A 20,085-nucleotide genomic window follows, 5' to 3' on the forward strand; every position below is an offset into this window, starting at 1 on the left:
AAAGTCGAAAAGAAAATAACCGAAACTTTGCACTTAAAACACACAGCAAATGATTTATAAATACAGATAAAAAACAACAACATTTGAGACTAATATTCTGATTAATTAGTCAAATAAATAAATAAATAACGCATGCATGGAAATATATCAGTATTGCGCTTCTTTATAAATCCACACCGTGCGCTACAGGTGGGTCAGTTTGGGAGCTTGCATGATTCTTTCCTGAGGACTGCAGCTCTGTGAGAAATACGAGCCGCTCAGGTCGTTTCCTCGCAGGTTGGGGTTTGGTGTGTGTGAGCTTGTGTGGGTGCTGTACTGCACATCAAACTGCGGGCCATGCGTGAAGCCTGAAACTGGATATTTAGAGTAGTTTGCCGGGTACGCAGGCTGCTGCTCCTGCTGCAGCTGGGGCCTGAGCGGAGGGGAGGCCGGTTGGTAATCCCCTCCCAGATGGACATAACCCAGGCTCGACAGAGTGGGGCTTCCCGGGGCGGAGGGGGAGGACGAGGGCGAGCAAGAGGAGGTGGTGATGGCTGGAGGGAGGCCCTGACCTCGCTGGTCCTTTTTCTGCTTCATCCTCCGGTTCTGGAACCAGATCTTGATCTGCCTCTCGTGAAGGTTGAGCAGGCCGGCCATCTCCACGCGCCTCGGCCTGCAGAGGTAGCGGCTGAAGTGGAACTCCTTCTCCAGCTCCACCAGTTGCGCGCTCGTGTACGCGGTGCGCGTTCGCTTGGAGGCCGGGGTCGCGCTGCTTGGACTCTTCTCGTTCACGGGGCAGTCTGTAGAGACAATAATGTGCACGGGAACGTGATCAAATTAGAAGCTTCCCCTTCAATAACTCTTTAAGTTTGCACATCTTTTAGTTTTAGTCTTATGTCTCATTCCTGCTCTTCCTGCTATGACCCCCCACCCCCCCACCCCCATTATAAAAAAAAAGCAAAAAGTAAAAGATCAAAAGTAAAAACAGCAAATTAAAGTTTAATCAGTAAATAAAATCAACAGCAGAACAGAATAAAGGAGCAGCGCAGAGGACACATAACGTTACCACAGCTTCGCGGTGCCTCTGGTGCTCTGTGAGCAAGTTAGTACGCATGTGCTAAAGGGCAAAGTCAGCAAGCTCCAAGGCTAAAATGCAGGTGATGAGTTTGTGTTTGAAGTCTACGCATTTCAAGGATGTTGATTTTAACTATTTGTGTGTGTGTGGCGGGGGAGGGGCAATTTCTATGCGTTTAATGATTTACTAAATGAAACCCAAATATAAAAATACATTTTTATATACAAGAAGAAGTGCTGTCCAGGCTCGTTCTCGTTTGGTTTATGTGTGTCTGATGTCAAATAAGTAAGATAAGATAAGATAAGATAAAACTTTATTAATCCCTCGGGTGGGTTCCTCTGGGAAATTCGGTAAGTCAGTTGATACTGGACATTTGACTGTCTTATGCCTTTTATTTAAATATTTTTTTCTGTCATAAATCATGAAAGTCTCTGATTTAGGTTCAGAGAAACTGTATTTAAAGTGGAAGATAATTGCAAAGAATAAAAACGTGAGTTTAAATGAAGGAGGGCCATCTATATCTGTGTGTTTCCTGTTTTAATAAGCAGCATTTCTGCGCTGATGAGTCATTCTGTCTGTGTCCTGTTACTCTCGGCTTCGTCTGTCCCCCCAAAATCGATTAAATCTGAATATTTTTCTATGTAATAAACATGACATGTGAAATTAAATTATATTGCTTGGTCTGTTTTATTCTTAAAACAAATGTCATCCTAAATCCTGAGCCAGGGCCTTCCCCTCGCATGCCTGATTGCAGCTTTAATGCTGAACTGCAGGGAATATACGCTACATTAGGAGCTACGTTGAAGGGAAAATGATTGGAAACGGCTTCATTTAAAATCCTCTGCTGCTGCTGGTTTATGTCATACAGACCTGCGACTCTCCTCCCGGGTTTCTGATTTGAGTGTCTGGACTCTTTCATCCAGGGGAAAATCTTTCTGCTCATTGCAAACTTTGGGTTTTGCTGCTTTGACCTCCGGGGAAACGTGCCATGCTCAGACGCCTCCACTTGCTGCTGAGGAGCACACTCAAAGCCGCTCACACCATCCGGAGACTCGCTGAAGAGGTCACGGTGGTGATGGTGATGATGGTGGATGCTGTGTGAAGCGCTGCTGGTTTTCTGCATTTCCATTAAACGTGCACAGGGTCTCCTCCTCCCCCTCCTCTCCTCCCCTCCCTTTTTGACCTTGTGGCGAAGCGCTGGCAGCCAAATGTCACATGGCAGGTTTCCACAGAGGGCTTCTTGGCCTGAGACGATCCAGCAAAAAAAGAAAAAAGACGGAGACAGAATCAGGGAGGAGACTAAATGATCCATCTTATCAACTCAATAGTATGCTGACATGAATAGCAAGCCTCTCCAAGCCAGAGAGGCGACGCAGAATGAAGAGTGTGCTGGAGAAAGAAAGAAAAAAAAAAACACACCAAGAGGAGGATAATCCTGTAAAATCTCTGCAGAAATTCAATTATTATCCTCTTGTTCACCCTTTGCAATTAATATGGACCTCAGTGGCCTACAAATTCCTTTTATTGTCATTTAATTATGTAAGTAGCATAAGCAATATATAAGGATTGCAGAGTATTAAAGGGGCAGCTTTATTGGAGGCAGTCTTTTGTTTGATTCAGATTCAGGGCAAGAGAAAAAAAATAATACTAATTGACAGATATAAATAGCTAAAATATAAAACCATACATTAAATACAAATATAGCAAATAACAGTGTTTTTATTCATGCTTTCAGTGGTGCTGCGGGAAATTAAATTAGGCCTGTATGACTGCTAATAAATAGCAGCCTTTGTTCAGTTAATGGATAGCCCTGCGTTGGGCATTTTTTAAGGGGGAAAAAATTAAACGTTACATCACAGTTTGCTAAGAAAAATCCATCAATTAAACACAAAATAAAAGAAAAGTGCTTTGTGCGCCGCGGCTGTTTTGTGCGCATCTTCTCGGGCAATTAAATTTAATTCACTTTTCTTCCAAAATTAAAGAGAATGAAATTATTAAAGGCGCAGTTTTAAGGACGAGGAGAGGGAGTGAGCAAGGGAGAGAGGGAGAATAAGACTGGAGGCATGCAGCTTTATGAACTCTGGTTGAACCGCGGCTGGAGTCGGGCTCGTAAATCATAAAGACACATAACCCAGTCCGCGGCACAACAGCTCGGCTGCCTTACCTTCACAACCTACATTCATTCCGCTGCTGAAACAATCCTGCACGCAAACAAAACACACCGGCTCCTCTCACCTTTGGAAAACCTCCCGGATTAGTGAATAATCCCAGCAGAAGCACGCGGCTCTCGTGCGTTAAGGTGCACGCGACGTGGCTTTGAGTGGTGAAGGAGTGGACAGTGTTTCTGCAGCTGCAGACCGCCCTGCGTTGCATTTCTGCACACAGGATCGGCGTGTGTGTGTGTGTGTGTGTGGATGTGTGTGTGTCTGTGTGTGCGCGTAAAAAGGAAGCCTTTCTGCTGATCGTGCAGGCTCAGTTTCATGTATGGTAATAGGCCTGCGATAAAGATAAGAAAGGGGATTTTTACGTCTTTCTATATGGCAAATTGACTTCCTCTACGTTTCTGCGGCAATTAGAGCAGAATGAAAACCCAGAAACATTAAGTTGGCTCAGCAGAGGGCAGGGGGAGCTGAAATATTTTTGGCACTGAAGTCGATTTGAAGTAGATTTAGATAAAGAAAATGGCCTGTTAAGGAGATGCTTCCCACCTCTTCCACCACCACTACTGTCATGCATTAAAAACACCCAAAGGCTACCAGTTTTTAATTCCACCGCGAAGCTTTCGGGGCGCAGAGAAATCACACTTCTATGAACACACAGGCAGCCACGTCTTGTTTAAACAATCCTGGGAAGTCGTCCAGCTGCTGTAACAATAAATTCAGACATCCAGTTCAGGACCGATGCCAGAGATGCCGTAAATTACTCAGCCAAAGAAAGCTATCAGTGTTTAGTCTTTATACCAAATGCATTCTTTGCGTAATGGATCCTTTCTTCCTTAATTTAAAAGAGAGATCAGAGAGGTTCATTTCAAAGCACCAAAGTGGAGACAGACCGCGGTCAGCACAGCAGCATCCATTAAAAAAAGAAAAGAAAATCGTGTAACGAGGCCTGGCTTGTGCTGGCTTTGGTTTTTGGTGACCGCTGCAGCGGATCGATTGGCGGTGCTTTGATCTCTCGTCTTCACGTTTTGCTCGATCTCTTTGATTGGCTCTTGAGGGTAATATTTAACTCAGTGGCGTTAATTAATGCAAATGGACGTCTTTGATCTTTGATGCGTGCCACAAAAATGTCTCATGGCAGCCGTGGGCCTTCTGTCCAAAAGGTCTGATTTACCTCACGCACACTGGTGCAGTTATTTTGTGCAATCACCGTTGATTAAACTGCTTCCTATATTTGGCCAGAGCGCTCTGAGAAACCAGATTTATGCTCCACGAGTCGCATTTTACTGATTAAACAAAGACTGAATTAAAATAAACGTTAAAAGTGGAATTTAGCAGACGGAGAAAAAAGCGTGACGTGTTGTGTTTGCTCCAAAACGTTAAAAAACATGCAGACCTGCAGAAGAGATGACCCACCACCACCCCCCTCACCACCACCACCACCACCACCATTTTCCACATTTTGATTGGCTCTAGTTTACCAGGAAATGTGTTGATCCATGCATGCTGAGAGTCACAGATGATTAAATGCACTTGAATGAAATATCACACTTGCCCTTCACACTATCAGCTCCATATCTTTAACCTGATTAGTTTTGGTTTATTTTGTTTAAGTTGAATTTTCGCCTGCTTCTCCAATTCAGGGTCTTGAGCCTATCCCGGCTGAAATTTTGATAATAAGTTAGTTATCAAAATTTCAGTCTTGCAAAACATTCTCTGTGCCCCACATGTAGGTTTTTTCTTTTGTTTTTGTTTTTTGTGGCTTTGGTCAGCGCTGAAAGTCTGCCGAGTGCCGTCTGCTTGAACAGCTGTACAGCTCTCCATGTATGCTGATGGATCCGACCAGATGTAGCTTATAGCCCTGGAAGGTTCAACTACAAGCTGCCTTTGTGCTAAGACATTCCCATCAGTCGAAGCTGCAATTTGTGTGGCACTGAATTTCTGAGATTTAGTCCTCAGCCATAACTGCTTAACAACTAGCATGCAGCTACCCTGCTTAACCCCTTTGTGCTAAAGTGCAAAGTATTACCCTCAAAGGTGCCCAAAGTAAGGTCTAACCCTAATGTGTGCCTTTGAGAAAGAAAAGATTATGTCTGTTAGAACTATCGTCTCATTATCAAACAGAATTTCAAAGACAAAAATCATTCTGATGGCATAGGAAGAAAAAATACCGGATTATAACTGATGGTGCATTAACGTGTAAGCATTAGTTTAATGTTACACATATGGTTATAGCACAATAAAAAAGTTTTTTATTCTGTTAATAGGATGCATTAACACAATTATTGTTATTCTGCAAAGTTATCAGAGAAACAATAGCAAATATTTGCCTTTGAAATGTAGTGAAAGTAGACAGAAATACTTGAGTAAAGCACTGCAGGTGCACACAGGTGCACATATAAACATAAATCCTCCTGAGAGCCTATAAAAAGCGCCATAAACACACAAAGAAAAATCAGCAATAAGTGCGCTGTTTAGACAAAAACTGCCCTCTGATATATGAGACGTGGAGGCTGTGTGTGTGTGTGTGTGTGTGTGTGTGTGTGTGTGTGTGTGTGTGTGTGTGTGTGTGTGTGTGTGTGTGTGTGTGTGTGTGTGTGTGTGTGTGTGTGATGGGGGTGGAGGTGCAGATGGACTGACCTGATAAGTCAGTTTCCACTGAATAACGCATGCACAATAAATATAAATACAAATAGGTTTGATCCTCGTGGAATGTCGTTATCACTCATGTATGACAACATCCCCGAGCTGCACTTTACGCCCATCACTCGCGATCTTCCTCATCGTCTTCTCTCTCTTCTTCTTCTTCTGTCTGGTGTTTGATGGACACACACAAACACACACCCTCCACATACCCCCACCACCTCCACCTCCAGCCACCCTCCACTCAGTCTGCAGGCCTGCTGACAAATGCAGCGCACTGCAACCGCTCCTGTCAATTAGCTGCAGGAACCACGTGTGCGCAGAGGAGGGGATTTATTGCCCCGAATTAATTCTCTTGAATCGGCGGTGGCAGAGGCTTGATTCCCCACGCAGGCAACACGAGCGAGTCGATAACCAAACAAATACTCATAAATAACCGTGATTTAAAAATGTTGTTTGGCATCTATAAGCAGTAAACAAACAGCAGATATATATGTATAAGTGTTTGTTTGGGTAATTGTCAACAGCTGCACAGCGCAGGCTGAACAGATGTTACGCAATATATAATGTGTCTTTACGGGAGGATTTTTAAAAATAATGTGCATTAATAAAGCTCCTCCTGTCTTCGCCTTTGATTCATTTGTTGCCTTTGCTGCTTAGAAATGCTAAATATAACCGCGTTACTCCCGAAAACTTTAATCAAACTCACACTGCGAGTGCGTAAAATCCAACTTTGGTGAACTTACTTTTTTCCTTCTCCGGTGCCTCATGCTTTTCCTCACCAGGCCGGCTTCTCCATCCAGTCAGGTCCGTTGGAAATGTTTGTTTGAGGTCCTCCTCCTCACATTTCCCCCTGGCTGCAAACTACAACTCCTCCTTGACTATACGGACAGTGGCAGTGAAAAGGAGACGTGACAAATGATGTGCGGAACAATGCCCACATTCAAGGCTCGTCCGGCAACTTTCCCAGATGTCATATTCTTTACCCTCCACCCTCCCCAACAATGAGGCGCTAAAAGGGAGGAAAGAGGAGAGAAAACAGCCAGCCAAACTGAGCAGAAGGCCTGCAGCTCTAAAGAAAAAAAAAAATCACACACACCAGCACGAAATATCAAATGTAGCGCTCATGTTGCACTGATACACAAACAGAAAGGAATTTTCTTGTCTTCTAGACGAATGTTTTTCTTCCCTTCTAGGTGATGTGTCATCATCTACATACTCCCCAAGATGCGAATTTGTGGCTGCTGCTGTATTTACACAAATTCGGATCTACAGGGTGGATATAGGTGACAGATCCTCCGTCTCTGCGGGCGTTTGGACAAAAGCCTGGAAGAATGAAGTCAGCTAATTTAAAAATCAGATCTAAACATGATCTTTTCACTTTGTGAACCGTGACACTGGATATTTCTGGACATTCAGCAATTTTTAATTTAAAAAAAACCCTTCATAAGTTATACTAAAGGCTTCATTAGTGATTAATAAATATTATTGACCTGTTTAAGTCATCAATAAGAAAAAAAAAAGCCAGATTGTGAAAAAACCCCTGGGTCTATGATGTTTATCCCTATCGCATGCTGGAAATCTATGTATGTCATGTATGTAACAGGCTATTAAAGCCACATTAAATACTTCATAGATTTTAATAAGTCATTAACAAGTAATTTATCAAATGTTTCAGACATGGAGCAGCATGTTAAATGTTAATAAGTCACAAATAAAGAGGATTAATACATGCAGTCTGCAGTTTTTAATACTAGTAACTTATTAATAAAAGGTTGCAATAAAAAAAACTACTGTACAATTAATTGCAGGTTAATTAGATAAAGATGAAAATTTGGTTAACAAGCTATTGATAAAAGGCTTCATTTATAAAATATTTAGTTATATGTAATACTGGAAGTGTTTAAACCACAAAGTCTTCAATTACAGGAAATGTAATACATGCAGTCTGCAATTATTAATGTTACTGACTTACTGATAAAGATTTAATTATCAACAAGTCATTCAGCTGACAGCCAGATATGTCATTATTATTATTTATTTATTTTTAAAAACAACAACAACAACAACAACATCAACATGTTTGTAGATTTATAAAGGTCAACGCATGTTGCTGGAATTTATGCACAAAAACAAGTCTTTAGTTCAGAACTTATAAATTCATTTATAGATGAGATTAGTTTTAATATAAAGTTTGAAAATAAAGTTTATTGCTATTAATGCCAATAAGTTATTACTGTATGAAAATCTGAAGTTGTAACTGTTTATATCTCATTGATGGGGTAGGTTAATTTCCAAGAATTGAATTATAAATGCAAATGAGAAATTAATAAGGGGTTTAATGTCTCAGCTTTCCAGTTTTAAAAAAGGTTATTAGAATTTGCTGAATGCAAAACCAGCAGCTGTTATTAAGACATGAATAAGATGTTTTCAATTTTTTTAAAATAATAAAAATTGCAATAATAAGAATATTGAGACAAGTGGTATGATACAACACGTTACACACTCAACGAGTCATTAAAAACAGATATAAAAGTTAATAAGTCATTAATATGGGCTCATAATAACCCGTTCTGAGGATATATATAAATTAGACAGAAGTTTGAGCTTTTAAATGATGAACGCTATCGTTAGAAGAAGGTTGGACATAACAACACTTTATGTTACTACATTATTAAAATACTTTTAGTTAAAAAATCTGCAGGTATACACCTTAATACGTTTTTTAAAGGAGTAAAGTAACAACAATGTCATTAGTAAGGAGCATTAACCACAATACCTGCAGTTATAAGTGTTTATGTGTCATTAATAAAGGTGTTAAACCACAAAGAATGTGATTATAAATGGAAATATGCAAACACTTAGGGGTTTATTACATCAGGTATCCAGTTATAAACATAAAAAGGTTATTAAGATTCATTGAAAGCAAACACATGCAGTCATGGATGTGAATAAGTCATTGTTATGGTGTTTTGATAACCTGCTCAGATCACCAAGTGACCAAATCTGCACTTATTGATGTTTCAAAGTAACAGTACTAAGTAATAAGTCATTAAAAAAGGAGGTAAATCACTAAAAAAAAGTAATTTTTAAATGTATTTGTGATTATATAAGTTAATAAGGAGTATTGACTACAGCACCTGGAGTTATAAGGGTTTCTTTACTCATTAATAAATGTGTTTAACTGCCAAAAACTATAGATGGAAATGTGCAAATAATAAAGGATTTGATGAATCAGGTCTGGAGATATAAATGTTAATGAGTTATTATTAAATGGGTTCTGATGGTAGGTCTACAGTTATACACGCTAACAAGTTGTTGCTAAATGGATGTTGTGTCCGTACCATCTGCAGGGAGTTTCTAAAAAATATCCACTCAGTTCTTATAACCAGCCCGAAGAAGCTTCTACAGCCCTAACACCCAAACGTTATTATTTATGGTTTATAATAAATCTATAAGAGTAACTTAATGATTTATTAACTATTAGCTAGAAAGCCACCAACTCTAAACATTTTTGTAAAATATGCCCACAGAGGTTTGAGTTTGGGCAAATGTTTTACAGCTGCAGTGACCTCATGGCTGTCTTTCTCTAATAAGAAGTAAGACTTAAATATTGTGAGCATTTATAACAGTGATATGACTGAATGCACTTCACCGTCAGAGGCTACAGATTCCTCTTTGAGAAACTCAGACACTCAAATCAGAGTAAATACCAAAAGATTACAAAAAGTCCTCCATTAGAAGTTTGAACTCACCACTAGAAATCCTGCAAGGTCATCAGCTGGCATTAAAGCATCTTAAAATGTGTAACTACATGACACACAGCTGGCTTAGGGCAGTGTTTCCTAATTGAAGGTTATTGTGTGACCTCAGAGGGGTCATAAGATAAGCATGAGAGGCCATGGGGTTATTAACGGCAGAAAAAGAAAGAAAAAGAAGCTTTTTTTTCTTATTTTGCTGTAAAATGTAAAATAATTTAACAGGTTTGAGCTTTAAAAAGTTATTTAAACGAAAAACAAAGGAGAAGTTTCACATTAAGAAAGTAATTTTTAAAACACCTTATAAAACTTTATAAAATGTTTGGGATCTTAAATACAGATAAAAAATGGTGCAGTAAAAAAGGCCTCAATACCTTTGGAATAACATGGAATACAGATTAGAGCATAACACAAAGTAGAAATACTCTAGTACAAAGTACATGAAGTCAGTCTGATTATTGCCTCTCCAGCTAACGTAAAGAAAAATGAACCCAACCTTTTATTATTATTATTATTATTTTTTAAATCAAAAAGCAGCTTCACTCCCAGAGCGCGCAGGATTAAATGTGTTTCCCTCCACTCGACCTGATCAAACCGAAAGAAATAACAGATCAACAAAGCTCGTCTTTTTCTCTGTTCTTCTCTGTAACTTACATGCCCCCGATGATAAGAGCTCGAGCTGGAGGCAAAAACCCCAGAAAGAAACCTCATCCATCATCAGCCTGCTCGGTCTGAGGCGCCCTCTGCTGGCACAGCCGCCTCATTACAGAGACCTCACGGACACAAACAAACAAACCGCAGCAGCTGTGAAGTCACACACAGCCTTCCAGATGTTGAGCACCCATACAAACAAAAATGTTCAAGGTGGTTTCATGCATTTTATGATTTTGATTAAAGTCGTTCACAGTGACTGGCTGATTTTAACATTTATGTGCAAATAAATACAAACTCCTTATGTTTACGCTCTCTATTATTAGGTATACAACATTATATGTATATATATATTTCTATTCGCTGATTTTGAAACTAAGACTTCAATATTTGTGCTAAATTCTAAATTCTGTAAATGTATACAGGAGATATATAACTCAGCGTGCATCGCCACATTTTTTAAACTCAGTTTTCTCGCAAACAAAAGCGCAAAGTGGAGCTGAATTCTGTTAATTTTACGCAGCTGCTTTGGAGTGATTGAAACCCTGATTATAAACTGTGAAAAATATGAGAAATATAAGCATTGAAGCCTCTTCTCTCCTGTGCAAAAGCACCGTGTTATTGCGCTCCTGAGCCTCGGTGGTGACAGTGCAAAGTCTTCCTCCTGACGCATCTGCGTGTTGCAGTCTCTACCGTCTCCTGACCCAGCGATGATCCCCGCCTCCATGAATTATGCATGAGATCCGGGTACAGATTACCCCTATCAATATGCAATACTCATTACGCTGGCTAAATTGCCACTTAATAGTTATGAATATGTGGAAAATGTCTGGGACCCATATAGCCCACCACTACTTTTTTACTCTCTTTTTTTTTCTTAAACCTGAAATGAGTTTGGAAATACTTTTGGAAATATTGCAGAAGTCTCTTGCAGTCTTTTGCTTTCCTGCACATAATATCATTATGTTTTATTAGTGGCCGCTAGACAATGCACTCCAGGACCCACATAGCCTGGCTTTTCTTTATGTAAAGTCAGTGAAGCCTGTGTCCAGCTCAGAGTTGTCCGAGACTTCACCTTTGGCCGCTCGGTGACTTGACAGATTCGGATAAATCACTCCAGGACCTCGCTCAAGTTCGTTTTTGCATGGCAGCTCTATAAAGCTTCTCATTAGCCTTCAAGAGATTTTATTTTCCCTCCTAAAAAATCAGCTTGTGTTTGAAAAAGAAACTTTGGATTACTTTCTTTTAAGTATGAAAATCGGCCAGTATGTGTCCACGCTGAGCAGAAACAGGGGCCTCTAAATGAGGATGTTCAAACAGCAAAACGTTTAGGATTTTCATGATAAAAGTGACAAATAATGTGGCTCTGTGGCTCAAAATCAGAACTAAAATTTGCGCAATTAAATCTTAATATTTAGACTGTTTTTAAAATAACATTTTAGCAGCCACACTCTTTTAATGCGTAACAGTTATTGGAAGTTTTCGCGCAGCAGCTTAAACTAACTAAACATGAGTGGACACCACTTCCTTCCCCAGTCCAGCCTTTGCAGTCCCATCCACGCAGTTAAGCCGTCACTTTCATTCAAGGTTGTGAATTATATAGTACATTGTCTACTCCCCAAAACCATAAAACCAACTTTATGGACCTCACGTGACTTTTCACAGTCTGTAAGTAATATAGGCCTATACAATCTTTGGTAAGGGGGATTTTTACCAACTTCAGCCTTGCCTATATACCTGTAAAGCCAAAGCTTTACCCCCTCTTTTTTTTTAAAGGTGGATTTTATCAGCAACATATTTTCCCACATGGCAAACATCTCGCTGCAGAGAGGTAAGTGTTTAAAAAGTCTTCTTTTTCACTGTGTCTGCGCCAAAAACAATGCGTCAAAAATTGACCCGAAATCTTGTTTGTGTGTGGGACATTTTAACAAATACTTCAGGTTAATCATTAATAAGTTAAATGCGGGTGAAAAGCAGCCACACACACACTCACATACACACGCACGCACACAGAAAAAGTTGCGCATCTCCACTTAAATATGGCCTGCCTTTTTTTTAAAAGAAAAACCTAATCTGTTTTTATTCTAATCGATGAGACAGTCGAGACACGTTCAAAGCAATTGAGAGAAACTTTATTTTCAAGCGCTATGAGTTCACTTACAAATACAAAAAGCTTATTGGAGAAAAAAGCTTACATCACTGCCTATCCACAGAATAACCCTTTGCACTAAAAATTTATCACATTGACAGGTTGAATACATTTGCATTGCTCATAATTAGTCCTAAACAATGGTAATAATAATAATAATTATAATAATAATAATAATAATAATAATAACAGATGCACAAAATATCCTAGAGCTACACATTGGCTTGAAAGTTTATGGATCTTGGCCACAAGTTAACCATCAAAAATAGCAGTAAAAGTTACACTAAAGCGCTTTGAATGGCCCCCGGAATACATTACATTCAATGAAGAGCAGCATGTGGTTTGGAAACTTCTTCTTTTCTTTTCCTTTTTTTAAACGTGTGTTTTGTTTTGTTTTTACTGTACAATGAATTTACTCCTGTTAGACCGCGGAGAAGTTACAATAAAGAGCTCAAGTTGAAACACCTTCAAGAGAAAGACAGAAAGAGACAGAAAGAGAGAGGAGAGATGGACAGATAACTCCCCAGCCCTGCGATATTTACATCTTATTTTCCACATCTAAGCTACAACAACAGTGAACTAAAAATGGCATTTTAAGACCACAGAATACTTCTTTTTCTATCACAATGGCATGCTGGAAGGTGCTGCGCTTTAAATAGCTTTACAGTACTCATGGGTTCTCTTTTTTTTTTTAACTTATTATGTTTTTCTTTTTTTCTTTCTTTCTGTGTTTTTTTTTAACTCCACCAAAAAGTTATTCAGTTGTGGAAGGCGCTCCCTCCCGTTACGAGGCTCATGCTTTTCAGTTTATTGTCCTTCTTCCACTTCATCCTGCGGTTCTGAAACCAGATTTTGATCTGTCTTTCGGAAAGACACAGGGCGTGGGCTATCTCTATCCTCCGCCGTCTGGTTAGGTACCTATTGAAGTGAAACTCTTTCTCCAGCTCTAGCGTCTGGTAGCGGGTGTACGCAGTTCGGGCCCTTTTCCCATCAGGTCCAGTCATATCTACAATTTTACAGAAAATCCAGAAAATTAGCAACCGCACTGCACACCAACAACTACACTTTCTTTTCTGTCTTTTCTCCCCTTTTTTTTAATGTGGGGGGGCTTTTCGCTGTGATTTAATGGACGGAGAGGGGGGGTCACACAGCATGAAATGGGTGGAAGCATGCAACCAACACGACACATAACACAACACAACAATCAGCCTTCCCTCTGCAGCTCTGGGCCAGCACAGCTCACTACACCCCACACCTCCTCCGGGCTCCAGCGGCATTTAAAGCAAACAACCCCACAAAGATTTTTTTTTTCTCTTACTGATTCTGCCTCTAAATTCTTCCTTCCACGCCAGCCTGCGCACTCATGCAACACCTGACAGATTTATGGCACACCGTCAGCGTGACAGCCTTCAAAACTAAATATTAAGAGAGGTGGAAATCTACCATGGCTTATGTGCAGCTTCCGCATCCACGGGAATATTTGTGGCGTTTGGCAGTCGTTTGCTGTGGGAGTGGAGGAGGTGGCGTTGGGCTCCTGGTGCTGCTGCTGCTGCTGCTGCTGCTGCTGCGCCCGCGGTGCCGTGCCGGAGGAGCCTCCGCCGCCTCCGCCGCCGCTGCTATGCGCGCCCTCCTCGCTCTCGGATGCGACCGTGGCGTCCTCTATCTCCGTGAAATGAGCGCTGTTGCTTTTGTTGAGGCTGCTGCCGCCCGAGGTCGCGCTCCGGTCAGAGGGAGGAGAGGGGCTTTTTAGTTCCAGCTGCTCCCGGCTGGCTGTGGCGCACGACGGCGGCGGCGGCTGCACCGGGTCTGGAGACGACAGCGAGCAGTTGGGCGTCTGTCTGTAGCGGGCGTCCGCCCCAAATCCCCGGGCATCCTCCCTCACAGCCCCGAAGTGGCCGCCGGTGTTGGTGCGGTTCACGGTTAGGTCCATGCCATTGTAGTTGTAGCCGAAAGACCCGGAGTGCATGGTGCCAGGGTCTCTGAAGGAGCCGCTCACAGCGCCGTTAGTCCCATAATTTAGTAACTGATAGTCGGAGCCATTTGGATAGCGCCCTGAGAACGAGTTTACAAAGTAAGAGCTCATTTGCTTGGATTTTTAAAGCCTCGATTTGTAGATCTTTGTCGCTATAATCCTGTGTGCTTGCACGATTTATGGATGCAATCATGAATTATAAGCAATGAAGCCCTACTGTACTTTGCCAGGTATGCGGCCAAATATGGGAGAGCGTTCGGGAATCACGTGCCTTTGTTGACCAGTCGTAAATCCTCACTGATGACTTCAAGAGGTAATTCATGCTCCATGGTTACAAATGATGACGAAATAATGGTCGTTAGGGCTCCAGTCAATGGTGCCTCCCCGCTGCGCCCCGAGAGCCGCGCAGGCAGAGAGCGCCATCTTCCGGACAGCTGCGGTAGCACCCCGCCGGGACTCGCTGTCAGGGCCCCCGGAGTCATCCATCATTTATGTAACACTCATAACGCAGGCCACAAAAGGCTCAGGTAGCACAAAACAGCGAGCTCTCAGCCAAACTCGCGCACTTTACCCAAAAGTATCCAAAAAAGGGGGAAATTTTCACTTTTACGCCATATTATATGATTTTATTGTGGCTTAAGAAGCTGAGCAGACGCTGAGCCACTACCATTACTACTAAAACTACTAATGGCACCGCTACTGCTGATAATATTCGTACAAATAATAATAATAGACAACCAGAATTTCCAATATACATCAAAAAGCCTTTATTTCTATGTACAATTTCCTAAACAAAATATTGCACACAATATCCAGATGTGCATCGAAGACAACAATAAATAACATGTAACATCTGTACAAATTTCTTTCTTTTCTTCTTTTTTAATGGCACAAAACAAGCCTACAGACTATCACAGAGCGACCACAGCCACAGGATGTACAGTTAAAAGGACGAAAACTCCTCTTTTAATGTCAAAATAAAATCAACATTAAACAAAGAAAGGAACTCAGTAGGCCTACACGATCATGAGGTAACAACATGAACCAAACACTAAAAATTATTTACATTTTGGCGGATTTTTTTTATTATTATTTGATTTTATTTGTTTTTGGGGTTTTTTTTGTTTTGTTTTTTTGCATAGTCCCCTAAATAAACGCACGAGCACACACAGGACAAACAGAGGAGGACCTGGTTTCTGATTTTTAACCTAATGCGGACACAGTCACTGTGCAGATACTGGAATAAACTCTACACGTCTCTAACATGTGATTTGGCAGCACTTTGTATCTACAAAGGAATAATACATTGTTTTTTTATGTCAGGAGTGTGCACATACACACACACATGCCTTTTATTTTATTTTCTTTTATTTTAAGTGTCCTTTTAGCTCTTTTTCTCCGCCTGTTCCTCCTCCTCGGGCGTCTTTGAGGGGTTGAGGAGTTTGTTCTCCTTTTTCCACTTCATCCTGCGGTTCTGAAACCAGATTTTGATCTGTCTCTCCGTCAGGCACAGGGCGTGGGAGATCTCTATCCGGCGCCTCCTGGTCAGGTAGCGGTTAAAGTGGAACTCCTTCTCCAGCTCCAGAGTCTGGTAGCGGGTGTAGGTCTGTCGGCCCATGCGGCCGCTGCTGCCAAACGGGCCTGCAATGAAAATGAAGTCATGTGTTAATAATTAAATGTTAAGTGTGGGAGGAAAACGCACTCACTGTGTGCAGTGATGCATCCAAATTAAATAATTAAGTAAATACAAATAAACAAAATAAAACCGTTCTGCGCAAAAGTCCGAAAAAAATCAAAATGTATGTTTTTATTTTATATTTTCTCCTTTCTGTAGGTGCAGATTTATCTTGTTTAAAAAAAATGTTCACATATATATGTGATATTACGATAGTAGTCCCATTATATCTCTTAAACTTCCCACATGGCGCCTGTTACAGTAAGCCTTTCAGAAAAGTGTCATTAGTACAGCGCAGTCTCTGTATAATAAATGATGCACTGGCTCTCTTGTGTCATCTAAAGCACGCATTGTGCACGTGCAGTCAGAGGCAGGCTTGTTTTCTCCTTTAATTTGCAGTGAAATTCATATTTTTTTGTTCGTGTTTGGGACGTTAAATTAAGTTTTTTAGCCAAAAGGCGCGTTAAAAAATCCAAAAAGGGGCCATGTGACGCGAGCTGGGAGCTCTTGGGTTGAAGCTCGGGTGGTGTAGGCCCACTGAGTTCGTGCGTGTGCGTGCGCGCAATGTAGTGAAAGTGTGTGTGTGCGCGCGAGTATGCAGCCCGTGCCTGTGTTGTGCTGATGATGTAGTAGTAGCCAAAAGCCCCGAAGGCGCACGAATCTCCGTGTGCAATCGCCAAAAACACAAACTTCCCGCTCGGCTCTGTCTCCGCGCGCTGTGCTGCTCGCAATGATCTGAAAGGCTTTCCACACCTGGCAGGTAGCCTCTTCTAACGGCCGTGAGTACTCACCGGCGGAGCAGGCGTTCATCCTCTGCATCCACGGGTAGATCAGCGTGGACGACTTGTCGTCGATGCTGCTGCTCATGCTGACAGCTTGCTCCGGGCACTCCGCTTTGCGCTGCTGATGCTCCTGAGTGACAAACAGCGGCTGGTCCTCGCGGCTCGAGAAAGCGCACGAGCCCTCCGCGTCCTTGTAGAAAGTCCCGACCGGATTGTAGTCGCAGGGCGCTCCGCCGCCGGCCCGGCCGTAGATGGCCGCGGCCGCTGCGCCCGTCTGCTGGTAGTAAGACGCCGGGTAAACCTTCTCCTGCATGTTGGCTGCTCCATATGTGGCCGCGTTGGAGTAGTGTCTTAACGGATCGGTGTATCCCGAGGAATAAAGCGGTATCTGACCCAGGAGAGAGTCCTGTCCTCCCGGCAGAGACACGGGAAAAGTTGAGTTAACAAAATAGGAACTCATTGGGTGGACAACGGGGTGTATATACTCCGGAGGAATATGATTTGTTGTCTTTTATAGTCCAAGTGGTTTTGCCATTACTTTATCGGAGATTTGGTTTTTGCTGAAAGGGGGGGTTGTGAGGTGCCACTGAATACAGAGGGGAAGTGTACCATCTGATCAACCTCTGGCCAATCACCGCCGTCTGTGCTTGCACTATTGCACCCATGGGGGGCTCTTGTTGCGCGCAGGAGTCCCCGGTGAATCGAAATGAAGCGCTCGAGCTTGTCGCTCGCGCACACGCTCACACAGACGCGAAGACTCATAGAAATATATTTATACTTTTTTTAAAGCCTAAATATAACCCCTGTTTCATGCAATCCAGCCCCCTCTCTCCCACACTCTGTCACACACAAACACACGGTGCAAAAAAGCAAAACATTTACGCACAGCCTGAGTCTCGCTCAGCCTCTAACCTTCACTTCCATCTCCTTTAATAATTCACTAAAGCCAACAAAGTCTGGAATAAAACTCTTCTGCCAGTAAACCCTTTAAAACGAGCACCAACTGATCCACATGGACGCAAGAAACCTGCGTCAGTGATGCATATATTTCACTCTTCGAAGGTGAGACCTCATCCTGATTCAACCCTGACTGACTGAAGTCCACGAAGACGTGCAGAGAGCAGCGGGGAGGACACGCGCCGGCACTCAGGATCATCATAATCATCATCATCATCATCATCATCACGTTAACACACCATGATGAAGTGGACAACAATTTCACACTTAGAAAAAAAAACTGGTAAGTATGAAGGGTTGAAAGACGTCTCAGGTGCCTGGAGCCTGCTTTTCGTTTCTTTGTTTTCACCCATGAACTAATTTGTATTTAAGAGCAAACGAGGAGGGAAATTAAGGCGACTGTTATTAGTCTTCTGTGTTTTTCTTCTCTGTCCATCATTTAACTCGTATTGATTGATTGTTATAATTAATAAAATACAAATTTTGCTTCCATTCTGAAGCTAAGTCGCTTTTCGAAATGTAAAGTTTGCAGAATTTCGTTCAAAAAGGAAGGAAAATGCATTTATAATAAATTATTCTATTTCCTTCTGTTCAGTTAGTTTCCCTTTAAAAAAAAGCCAATAACTCTGAATAAAACCCAGAAAAAAAGCAGTTTTAAAAGTATTCTAACGTGAGTATAAAACACATAAATTGTATAAGAGCTTCATAGACGGAGGGAAAATAATAATAATCAGGAATGAATAATCCGCCTCTTGTCTTTGATTTTGCGCCCTTGGCCCACAGATTTTCTGTTTGCGTCATGTCTGCTTTGAAAACATTTTATATTTTAATATTTCGATCAGAATTGAGATGAAATCAAATCTTAATCTTTAGCTGGATTGGCGCCTCTCCGCCAGGCCGCAGTCCCTGCAGCCCGGTGCTGGACAGCTGCTGGACATTTGGAGAAACACTGACTAACAAAGAGGCAATCCCGTGTTTTCCCGTCACGTTATGGCCTCAGCCATAAACTCCCAGCATCAAAAAGGACGCAGAACACCCTGCAGAGGCGCCGGAAATAGAAAATAAATCGATAAAAGAGAAGAGCGGTGATTATTGACTCCGCGTTTTGTGCAAAATCAGGACGAGGATGCATCAGAGCGAATATTTGTTTAAAGCTACATCAAAAATGTGAGGGGGGGGGGGGGGGGGGGGGAAGCAGAAAGGCGAAAAGATACAACTAGGACACGGTGCGCAATATCAGCATAAATCGATTTCTTCAGAATAAAAGCACAAAAATGAATTACAATAATCCGAATAAATCAATCAGCAGAGTGAAAAACGTGTAGCCGGAGATCTTTTTGTTTTTTACCCCCAAGAAAAACATGACTCAGCTGTAGCACAGGCCCTTTACCATCACCATCATCATCATCAAAGTCAAGCTTGCCTGGCCTGAAGCCACCTGGTTATACAACACCAGTCGCCAGCAGGCCTCAGACTCGGCAAAAGAGTCTTTTTTCACCATTTTAGGGAAAATATTTGGCGTGTGAAGGAATTGCAGCACCTCAGGGGTTAAACAGAGAGTGCAGCAACTGGTTGTGAATAGCACAAACAGCGCAAGCGGAATAATAAAATGCTTTGGAGAGGGTAATTTCCCTTTCTTAAAGACAGATCTCCCCGTTTCCAGCTTTGTAAACATCAGGCCTGCAGTGACAGTGAAGCAGCAGCAGCAGCACCAGCAGGAATATCAGAAACATGGTGCCCTTACCTTTGTTGATAATCCGTCATTTCCAGTGTGGGTGCCACTCCGCAGCAGCTCCTCTTCGCTTCCTGTCAGCCCCACAAAGAAAAAAAAATCCCCACTTTGCTTAAGTGATTTCATGAAAGTAATCCCACTATTCCAGGAATGTGGTGATCCCTCATTTTCACGAACATAAAGCCACACAAGTACAGCCACATTAACGAGGCGCGCACGGCGCAGGAATTGCGCAGAGCCTCCATCGCCTACTTTTTGTTTTTTTTTTTAGGGAGAGGGGGGGAATTACGCACGAAACCGCGAGCGGCTGTTCTTACCAACACTCCAAACGCTCACTGCACATGCAAAGAGCCCAGAAAAAGCTTGTGTTAGTAAGTGTTAAGTGAACGAGCGGTTGGAAAACAGCAGCTGCAATATAACCTCATGGGAAATAAGTTCCCATTCCTGCTGTCCACATGACCCCTCAGCAACCAATCCCCGAGCCAGGCGAGTCGTAAACTTCCAAGGCAAAGTTGTAAATTTTCATAAACAGCGGCCGTTTTTGTGCTTTGGA

The 20,085-nt window shown here is 42.0% G+C and overlaps 3 protein-coding genes across 5 annotated transcripts; all 3 read right to left on the reverse strand.

Moving 5' to 3' along the window:
• Positions 1-175: 175 nt before the first annotated feature.
• On the reverse strand, positions 176-7,084 carry LOC146664019 (homeobox protein Hox-D3-like). 3 transcript variants are annotated; one of them, XM_085417015.1, is made up of 3 exons: positions 6,603-7,084; positions 1,925-2,299; positions 176-779 (listed from the first exon to the last, which is right to left on the reverse strand). In XM_085417015.1, the coding sequence occupies exons 2-3, from the start codon at positions 2,181-2,183 to the stop codon at positions 184-186; spliced, it is 855 nt and encodes a 284-aa protein (XP_085273141.1). In that variant the 5' UTR covers positions 2,184-2,299; positions 6,603-7,084; the 3' UTR covers positions 176-183. The 3 variants fall into 3 exon arrangements, with proteins under 3 accessions (XP_085273141.1, XP_085273142.1, XP_085273140.1); XM_085417016.1 differs by lacking the exon at positions 6,603-7,084 and adding an exon at positions 3,290-4,617; XM_085417014.1 differs by lacking the exon at positions 6,603-7,084 and having other exon boundaries at positions 1,925-4,617.
• A 6,003-nt stretch (positions 7,085-13,087) lies between these two features.
• On the reverse strand, positions 13,088-14,688 carry hoxb5b (homeobox B5b). Its single transcript, XM_085417017.1, has 2 exons — positions 13,858-14,688; positions 13,088-13,420 (listed from the first exon to the last, which is right to left on the reverse strand). Exons 1-2 carry the CDS (start codon positions 14,495-14,497, stop codon positions 13,173-13,175), a joined length of 888 nt encoding a protein of 295 aa, XP_085273143.1. The 5' UTR covers positions 14,498-14,688; the 3' UTR covers positions 13,088-13,172.
• An 842-nt stretch (positions 14,689-15,530) lies between these two features.
• On the reverse strand, positions 15,531-19,725 carry hoxb6b (homeobox B6b). The gene is made up of 3 exons (XM_085417022.1): positions 19,545-19,725; positions 16,853-17,249; positions 15,531-16,027 (listed from the first exon to the last, which is right to left on the reverse strand). Exons 1-3 carry the CDS (start codon positions 19,656-19,658, stop codon positions 15,771-15,773), a joined length of 768 nt encoding a protein of 255 aa, XP_085273148.1. The 5' UTR covers positions 19,659-19,725; the 3' UTR covers positions 15,531-15,770.
• Between the last annotated feature and the right edge of the window lie 360 nt (positions 19,726-20,085).

The sequence above is a fragment of the Rhamphochromis longiceps genome, linkage group LG8 (assembly GCF_057381845.1).
Source record: "Rhamphochromis longiceps isolate RC_006_pf linkage group LG8, R_longiceps_female_GT1.1, whole genome shotgun sequence".
NCBI lineage: Eukaryota > Metazoa > Chordata > Actinopteri > Cichliformes > Cichlidae > Rhamphochromis > Rhamphochromis longiceps.